Source organism: Cydia pomonella, chromosome 21 (genome assembly GCF_033807575.1).
Source record: "Cydia pomonella isolate Wapato2018A chromosome 21, ilCydPomo1, whole genome shotgun sequence".
In the NCBI taxonomy this organism is placed as follows: Eukaryota; Metazoa; Arthropoda; class Insecta; order Lepidoptera; family Tortricidae; genus Cydia; species Cydia pomonella.
Window position 1 is genome coordinate 4,049,347 of NC_084723.1, and position 10,083 is coordinate 4,059,429.

Consider the following 10,083-nt stretch of genomic DNA (forward strand, 5'->3'; position numbering starts at 1 on the left):
GCTCCGTGGTCGTTAGTGCTAGAAAGCTGAAATTTGGCATGGATATATAAATCAATAAAGCCGACAAAGTCGTACAATAAAATCTAAGAATTTAATTTTTTTTAGGGTACCTCCCCTACACGTAAAGTGGGGGTGAAATTTTTTTTTCGCTTCAACCCTAGAGTGTGGGGTATCGTTGGAAAGGTCTTTCAAAACTAATAGGGGTTTTCAAGAAACATTTTTTGATAAAGTGAATATATTCGGATATAATCGCTCCGAAAGAAATAAAAAATGTGTCCCCCCCCCTCTAACTTTTGAACCATAGGTCCAAAAAATATGAAAAAAATCGTGAAAGTAGAGCTTAAGAGAGACATTAAATGAAAACTATAGCGGACATGATCAGTTTAGCTGTTTTTGAGTTATCGCAAAAAGTTTTCCCTTCATAGTAAAAAGACTTATTTTAATTAGGTACTGATTATGCAAATTTGCCTATTTGTTTAACTCAGGTGAAAGGTACCGTTTCATCCCTTGGTTAACAATTTACTATACTTTAAGCTCCAGTTTCGCTTATTGTGACGGAAGAGTAACTACGGAACCCTACACTGAGCGTGGCCCGACATGCTCTTGGCCGGTTATTCTTCCTGATTTCTTTAACATATTTTTCATTGAAAAATATGACAGTTAACGTAACATCGCAAGAATCTACAATAGATTTTTGTTTTGTAATGACAGTGGCTGAAATAATGCCGACAATTTTATTTTCTTACTTACATGCCTTTTACAAAAATAAATTAAAACTTGATCAATGAACTAAATCAAAACTATTTTTTTTATAATTTTCCATTCAGCTTTGATTTACAAACTCAAGCGTTTGTTAAAATTATTAACAATACACCGCAGTAAAAAAATGTCAGCGTATTTTTGGGTCACCTGTAATATAGGATCCTATGGTCTAGTGCCCAGTGCGTGACTTCAACTAACATAACAATATCATGTAACGACCGAGATTTTGTGAAATTAGTATTCATTTTCGTACCTACTGATAGCAAGTTGAACGCCAAACTGCGAACCAAAAAATCATGCGCTTAAGTCACATTCACTCATTCATTCAATACTGTTTTTGTCGTTAGTATTCTGTGTAGCTGTGTGTGTAATCATTCACCTAACTCTCCTGCGGTAGCAGCATGGTTACTTTTTTAATGCCTGTCATTATCTCTGTCACTTTCGCACTTACATACTTGTTAGAACGTGACAGGCATGGTGACAGGCGATAAAAATGCGACTGTGTTTAACCACTAGGTAGGTAGCGAACTAGTTGAAAAAATGTGAAAAACAAGCAACAAGGATTTATGAACAGTAAAGTTTACTCTCATTTAATTGAGATTGTTTTTTTTTTTATACTACGTCGGTGGCAAACAAGCATACGGCCCGCCTGATGGTAAGCAGTATCCGTAGCCTATGTACGCCTGCAATTCCAGAGGAGTTACATGAGCGTTGCCGACCCTAACCCCCTCCCGCCCCTCGTTAAGCTCTGGCAACCTTACTAACCAATGATTAAACCAATGATTAATGATTCAATATAAGTAATATAGGTTTATTATAATATGTCAACAAAATGTCGCATATTTAGAAACGAAGGTAAAACTACCGGTATAGGTTAATCGCGTAACACAGATTCATAATTTAGTGAAAAACGCTAAAACCTATCGAAAGGGAATCCGATGCGACAGAAAGTTTACTTTCCAGTAGAACTGAACCTTACCGGTTTGAAGTCATAGAGCCGCCATGACCTCGAAATTTGAAGAATTAAAAAATAGCTACATATTAAATAGGGAAGATGTCATGCGAGAATAAACATAGAAACAATTTTAGATTTTATTGACAGATAGTTGAAAATTAGTTTATATTTTATAATTGCGCTCTATTTTACATAACAAGGTGATATTGAAGTATAAAATATACACTAGTTCATCCAAAAACATATAAAGGTTGTCACCGAATTGTATAAAATACCAATTTGCTTTACAATTTAATCCTAAAATAAAACCTAGGTTATCAATAAGTGAACTAATACCCTTTTTCATAGAATTATACTTTATGCTGGTACATTTTGTTAGTTACAAAAAAATATATACTGTGTCTTAGCCTTGTTTTTTTTATTATTATGTTGAGTTATTCTATTTAATTTCAATTTTATTTAAAATTTATGTCGTAACTCCCAATCCCAAAGACGAAGTTACGTACCGTTTCACACGTCGATTAGAATGAAAATACAAATATTCGCACTTTTTCTTTCATTCATTTGCACTAGCACATCAAACACCGTAACATCGTAAACGAAAACTTCGCTTTCTAACATTCAATATTTATTTTTCTACTTACCCCTTATGGCCCGTTGTTTGAGCCGAGCCATACGTCACTCGCACGGGTGGGGCAAGGAGGATATAATCCATCACTTTTTTGGGAAGAACATCACAACCTGCTCAGCGGCTTCGGGTAACGGACTTGCAAAACAAAAAACGATGTGGTCGAAAATTGCATTCTTAGCCATTGTGGCGCTAGCGGCATCGAATCCCGTACAAGACGGTGGAGTCGCGGAGAATTTAGTCAATGTGGTTTCAGAGTGTATTGAAACGGACACTTCGTTGTGTCTTAAGGTGTGTAAAGTGATATTGTGAAGTGACGTGCTAATGGATTTTGTGATACAGTGCATCGAGGCTTTCATGCCGTATTTTGAAGTTTTGTCAACGCCTCTGAGATTGGATGTTGTGTTATTAGGCGATACGAGTACAGTACCAGTAGACTCAATTAATTTCTTCCGGAGTGCACCACGTCTCTTGCATTATGCAGGAGGGCTTAGTTTATATTTTTCTAGTCAACCTTATGGCCTTTGTGTTTATTCGTCAGTACTCTAAAAAGTGACAGGAAAATAAGCTGATATTTTTGTCCGACTTTGACATGACTTAGCAAAGTAGATCGTCTTTCTGTACGATGATTGGCAACAGCAGATAATTGGAGTTTTACATATGATAGAATTCTTAGTCTTTTTAAAGTAGAGTTGGGTTACGAAAAGCCCAAGTAATCTAGCTTACAATAAAATCTTGTTATATTCTAACTTCAATAAATATTTACAGGAAAAGGCCCTCAAATTCACGGAGAAGCTGGCAGTGACCAAAGACATCAGCATTTTCGAGGGCATGACTCTCATCAACAGTGGAACAGCCCGTTCTGCCCGTAGCTACGAGCCTTTGGCTGAAGACCCAAAAACCAGGGAATCGCAGATCGAGGAAAGGATCGCCAACAACGTTGGAGACTTCTTGGACAACCACGTACTACAGCTGCGGCTGTCTGACTTGGCTGACAACGAGTCCCGCGGTCTTGACGAGGAAGGTATGTAACGCATTAAGGTCTTGTAACCAAAATTTTAAAAAATTTACAGCATTTACACGTTAAAGTAAATTTGTATTGTATGTTAATCGTGAATTGTCTGCTTGGTGGTAAGCGGTTGTCATAATCAAATCAAATCAAATCAAAAATAATTTATTTCGAACAATGTCCATATTGTGTTAGTAACATACAAATACTTAAATAATATATGGTTGAATTTAACTTCAAGGGTGTTTCGAGGGGTTTTCCGACCATTTAGAAACGTGGTTGTACAGTCACGTCTGAAAACATCGACACGATCGAAGTGCCAAGAATATGTATACACGACCTTATGGTTATGGCTCATATATTAGGGTATGGTATATATATTTTTGGCACTTTTCAATTTTCAGACGTGACCGTATTATTTGTAAATTGTCTGTTCTGTAGTTCTATCAACAGACAACTTATCTTGATGCCGTTCTTAGTTCTTACTACCTAAATATTATATGTATCAGCTTCAACTTTCTGAAATACAAATACAATTTATTTATTGTTTGAATGTGAATCGTTATAAAAACCAAACAAAATTTGCGTAGTCGCGACAATAATGATCGTAAAGCGGTTAAAACAACGGGTACCTTTAACGTCCGTAATTTAAGAATATTAAGCAAATAGCCGCTTGTTCGTTTACTGTACGCGTTTCTCTCGAACACACATCATATTTACATATTACCGTCCCTTTGTCAATGTCACGAATTGTCACGTAGCTCACGACAAACACTAACTTTCTCTTTCGTATTTCCATACGCAGCCTAAACAGATGTTTAGGATCAGATGATCCTAAGAGATTGTGTTACTGGACAAACGTGACTCTCGGATCTGAGAAGATTTTAAAGAAACTTCACCAGAATTGGATCTCAAACTTGAAACGTAAAATGCTTATTCTGCCCTGACGTTAAGTGCACGTAGCCATCAATTATTTTAATACGTCCTAGAAAAAGTGTAAACAAAATTAATATTCTATGAACAATTTCGATATTATCAGCTATCTAAAGAATTATCTCCATTTACAATTACTGGCGTATAAACCATTCAATAAATTATCATCTATGAAATAAGTGACGATCATAAGCCATCAACTCAAAGCCACTACATCCAACAAAGTGTTTGCAATATAATTATCTTATATTGTATAAGAAAAATATATGTAGATAGTGTGCCTGTATACCTAAAATGGATAATTAAAGACAACATGACTAATAAAAATCCTCTCTACAGCTCGCGGCAAGAAGAAGAAGAAGATCAAGAAGATCCTCCCCCTCATCCTCCTGTTGAAGCTGAAGCTCGCCGCCCTCGTCCCCTTGTTCCTTGGCATTATCGCCTTCGCTGCCGCCAAGGCTGTCTTCCTCGGCAAGATCGCCTTCGCCATGCAAGCCGTCGGCCTCATCAGGAAACTCCTCAACAAGGGAGGCTCGTCGCACTCTTCTTCACCTAGCATCTCCTACGGACCTCCTCAGCATCATGACGAGCACCCCGGCTACAACTACGAACCAGCCCAAGGATGGGGCAGGAAAGCCCAGGACGCCCAAACGATGGCGTATGCAGGCCAAATAAACTAAGTCGATACAATTAGTGTGATTGCGTGTGTGTGAGATTATTTATTTTTTGTTTGCCGTTGCCATGTTAAAGTACCTCAATAATTTATTTATTTAACGAAATAAAGAAGTTGAAAAATACGGTTCTAATTCAATCTAAGAATCCCAGGTACATGATTGTTCCTCCCAAGCCAGGCCGATACCTGGTACGCGATACCGATACGGGTCTCTAATGTTTCCCATAAAGATTTAAGTCATAATATAATTATTGTTTGTCCGCATTTTTGTTAGCCACAATTTAGTTTTAACCAAACCTATCTATAGGATAACCTAAGGAAATTCCTGGAAAGTTAACGGTTTCAGAGTTATGACTAATGGTAACATGACTAGCATTACATTATGACTTTCAATAATTATGCCAAACAAAGACTCATAATACCTACTCAATTAAAAATCAGAGCACATTGCACTTTACTTGTCACAATATTAAAACAAATTGTCTTAAATATATGACAAATGAGACAAAATGTTCACAGATGAGTTGAATTTGGTTGAATGTTGTTCACTTGAACGTCACTGCTTATTACGTACGCTCAAAATGTAGGTATTTGTCTATTTAACAGGGTAATTAACATACAGTTCAAAACATTTACCTATCGCCTTTAATTAAGAAGGGTAATACAAATATTCTTTCACCGTATAATCATAATAACTATTCGTGCACAGCTTTAATGACTTACGAGCTAAAAACAAGGGTAGTAAAAATTATAATCTTCATGATGAAAATTTTGTTGAAAGGATAGAAGTAATATATGATATACCCTCCGTACCCATTATGATTCTTTTTCGGTTCGGTTCGGTTGATATATCAATAAGTAATTTAAAAACACTGAGAATGCCCTCCTGCGAGTAAATAATGGTCGAATTATGACACGTTAATAAGCATTAAATTATATTGCATTGTCGCATAAACCGATCACATCCCAAACGAAAGAAAAAGCGTGTTATCCAAAACAAAATTAATATTAATGACCGGAATATGTGTGTCACACGGCCCATAGTGTTCCGAGCTACGATAATATACTATACGAGTTAAAAATGTAAATTCACTAAAAGATCGGAGTGGGGGCGGATCGAATAAAAAACTGTTGACTTTTGGTTGGAACACCACAATCAAATAGTAATCGGTGGTTTGAGTTCATCCAAACATCTTCAAGATGAAGTTCTCCTTGGTTCTTCTTAGCGTGGCCACCGTGGCTTACTCCAGTCCTGTGCCTAAGGACGAATCAGTGCTAAAGTCGGTGGTTGGGAGCTTCGTGAACTGCATGAATAGTGATGTTAACTTGTGTATCAAGGTACGTCAAGTGCGGTGGTTGAACATTTCAACTTGAAAATCAGTGAATATTCTGTGATACGATTAAGTTGGCAAGTGTTTAACGTTTTCTGATTAAATTTTATTCGTCATAGTGAATTTGCGACTTACTACAATCATCTAAACAAATGTGATAAAAAAACTAAAATTTTAATGGATACAAAAGATTCACATCTGATTAATTTAGATTTTTTATTAGTTAATATTTAATTCTCTGAGTTCAATGCCCCAAGTTCAAGTTCAAGTTCAAGTTCATCATAATAATCTAGACCTGTTATACTTTAAAATAGTTAAAAAGTAATAAACTTTAAAAGTTAAAGTAACACTTCTATACTTAGACAAAATTTAATTCAATTTAATATAGTTGAACTGCTACTAAACTTAACATATGACTTAATAATTTAGTAGGAAATCCCTTAATATACATTTTAAAAAAAGTATATGTACAAAACCAAAAAAATACATAAAACTAATCTTAAAATAAATAAATTAATACAAATTGTCACCCCGTGGCATGGTACCGTAGACGCTGGCAGCATTTAGTGATTAATGCATGTTAGACTCTAAGTAATATAATGCCAATGAACACGTAAGGTTTAGCTGTTAGTGCTGATTGATTTAAATAAATAAATTAAATTAAATTAAATGTCCTCGCTGTATCGCAATACTAAATAATGCGTTGAGCGAGGAAACTGCCAGTTCTTTGTACAAAAGGGAATTTATTCCCTTTAATTAAATGGTAAAGAAAATTACATAGAATGTTTCATTTTATAGGAACATGCCCTTCGTGCCACCGACCGTCTCGGCACCGTTCGCAAACTCGACATCTTTGAAGGTCTTACCATCCTGAACAACAACCCTAAAGAAGCCAGGAGTCTGGAGGCTTTGTCCACCGATCCCCAGATCAGGAACAAGGAAGTGACTGAGAGACTCTGGGAGAAGGCCAATGATTTGCTTCAGAACAGCGAGCTGGAGATCAGCTTTGGTAGTGATGATGAGGAATCCAGGGCTCTTGGTGACGGTGAGCAGAATAATTTACCTCTTAGTCGTAATTGGACATGAATATTGTGCTTGACAAAATATCGTATAAAAGAAAAATTAAAAATTACCGAACAATTTCACTTACAGTTGCAAAAGTTGATTTACGATAAAATAAATCATTTTATATAGCTACTTTTATTCATCGACCGCATAGTTAAATGGGCTTTGGTCGTATACTAAAACTTGTGTTTTAGAAATTCCCAAAAATAAACTCAAACAACCCTGACAAAAATAATGATATTGAAGGATTAAGGTCAATAAATAGCATTATTGCAATATTTTATTGCCTACTTGACAAGGAACATTTTATACCTACAACACATTGTTAATAAAATGCTTTTCATTGTTATTATTTTGAGCTTTTTCAGTCGCCTAAATATGTTTAATTAAATCCAAATTACCTTGTTACTACATTTACACAATTCCACAGCTGAGGAGAGCCGTGGCAAGAAGAAAGACATCAAGAAGAAGATGAAGCTGCTCATGCCCCTCATGCACCTGCTGAAGGCCAAACTCGGTGCTTTGGCTGTCCTCTTCCTCGGTGTCATCGCCATCTCAATCTGGAAGCTGGCCCTCATGGCTAAGATTGCTTTCATTGCCAAGATCATTGCCATTATCAAGGCTCTGTTGGCTAAGAAGCATGAGGAGCATGGTGGATGGGCCCCGCCTATCCATGAAGACCATGGACACGGCCATGGTGGCTGGGAAAGCCAAGGTTGGGGACGTTCAGGCAAGATCGAAGGCGCTGATATGGCCTATGCCGGCTACAAGCAACAGTAGATCTATAATGGCGTACTGACTTAATAGCTATAGGCAAAGTACGTTCAAACCAAATATTTGCCATTATTGCCATATTTATTTTGTGTGACTGTGTGCGTGTTTGATTATTTATTTATTGACTGCTTTTAACTTCTTTTCAGTCATTTTATACGACGCTGAAACTGGTGTTTCACTGTTAGTAGTAATTTGATTGAAAAGGAACTTTCGTCTTGAAATCGTATTTTTATGGGTTGTGATTATTTTTTATCTTGTTTGGTATATTTTTGATTATTTTTATTTGTAAATAGTTTTTTTGTTCATTCTTTTATTTTGTTTTATTTGTTCTGTTTAGTTTTATTTTATTTATATTCTATAACGTTTCAAATTATTACTATTATTTTCTATTAATTTTTTTTAACTTTATTGCACGATATAAAATTGTACAAATGGCGGACTTCATGCCTTAATGCATTCTCTACCAGTCAACCATTGGGTCAAACATAAACTTTATATTGCATTACTTATTTGACTACTATTATCATGATCTCTCGTATTTATTATTGATTGTTACAACTTATCCTATATTAAATTATTAATAACTAAGCTATATTATTATTATAGCTATATATTATTATAATGTGTACGATTTGTATAGTATCGTGTATCACGACTAATGAATGTATAACGTTTAAGATATCTTTGTGAGTGTGTATTTATTGTGTGTGAATTATATAGACAAAACGAATAAACCAAATAGCATTGATTACATACATTGTGATTTTATTTCCTATCAACCTCAAATACCCACGATTAGAAGAAAATCTCAGATAATAAAACAAACGTTCCATAAAATTAAGAATTATTGAAACGATCTCTCTGTAGAACGAGAAAGAGAAAGGATATAAATAAATAAATATTACAGGACATTATTACAAAAACTGACTAACTCCCACGGTAAGCCTTATTAAGCTTACCGTGGGACTTAGTAAAAATGAATCTACAAATTCATTAGATGCCATTATCTTTATTATAGCCAGCTAGGGTTTGCAATCCGGATCTGAAATGTATGAAATTATCCGGATCCGGATGCGTTGATCATCCCATACACTTCAGATGCGTCGTGCAAACCCTATTTATTTATTTATTAACACATCTCTCAGCTGATCACAGAATTTGTCAAGGATATGGGACTGCACTTATGAAAACTATTCCTCTAGAATCCCAAATGTAGTTTGTGTGCCTTAAGGGTATTTTAGGTTTCAGCTGGTTATTAATTTAGTTTCTTGATCTCCAAGCCGATAATTGGTGGGAGATTACACGGGATTGAGACAAATGGCGTGTCGGAGGCCAGGGGACCGATTTTTGGATTTCGACCGAGTGACGAAATCGAGCGCTCGAAATTTAAAAATCGATCTCCAAGACTCATTTTGGGTCGCTGCGCCATTAAGAAAGTATTAAATTAGTTTAGTATTTGTACAGTGGCTGTAATATACCCATATTAGTTTGTTTAAAAAAAAATACATAGGGTAAAATGCCAGTTTTTTCAATATTTTTCATTTCTAGTATATTACTACCGAATGAAATTCAGTTCACGGAAAAACTAAACCATAACCATTCACTGTAGAACCTAAATAAGATTTTTACAATCAAAAAGTAAAAGTTCCTATAATAACGAGATTTCTAGACGAATACAATAAATTATGATCCGCCATATTATTAAATGGCTAAGACCCATATCAGGCTTTCAGAGGAGATACACCTACCTTAAAAAATCTCACAGTGAAATTAGGTAAGATTCGAAAGTTCACTAGGAATTTTCGACATTCGAAAATACAATTATGGTATCAATATAAAATATGGCTTGCCATAAAACAGCTTTGTTGAAGTGTGTTAGTCAAATGACGGTCAGTGAATATTAGCATATGCATTTGCATTAATTTCGTAGTTTCCAATTTGGTAGAGGTCTAT

General features: G+C 35.5%; 2 protein-coding genes across 2 annotated transcripts; both read left to right on the forward strand.

Annotated features, from left to right (window-relative positions):
• Window positions 1–2,221: 2,221 nt before the first annotated feature.
• Window positions 2,222–5,084, forward strand: LOC133529767 (uncharacterized). Its single transcript, XM_061867575.1, has 3 exons — window positions 2,222–2,636; window positions 3,114–3,369; window positions 4,627–5,084. Exons 1-3 carry the CDS (start codon window positions 2,367–2,369, stop codon window positions 4,965–4,967), a joined length of 867 nt encoding a protein of 288 aa, XP_061723559.1. The 5' UTR covers window positions 2,222–2,366; the 3' UTR covers window positions 4,968–5,084.
• Window positions 5,085–5,364: 280 nt separating this feature from the next.
• LOC133529768 (uncharacterized) lies at window positions 5,365–8,885 on the forward strand. Its single transcript, XM_061867576.1, has 3 exons — window positions 5,365–6,298; window positions 7,090–7,336; window positions 7,787–8,885. The coding sequence occupies exons 1-3, from the start codon at window positions 6,161–6,163 to the stop codon at window positions 8,134–8,136; spliced, it is 735 nt and encodes a 244-aa protein (XP_061723560.1). The 5' UTR covers window positions 5,365–6,160; the 3' UTR covers window positions 8,137–8,885.
• Window positions 8,886–10,083: the final 1,198 nt, after the last annotated feature.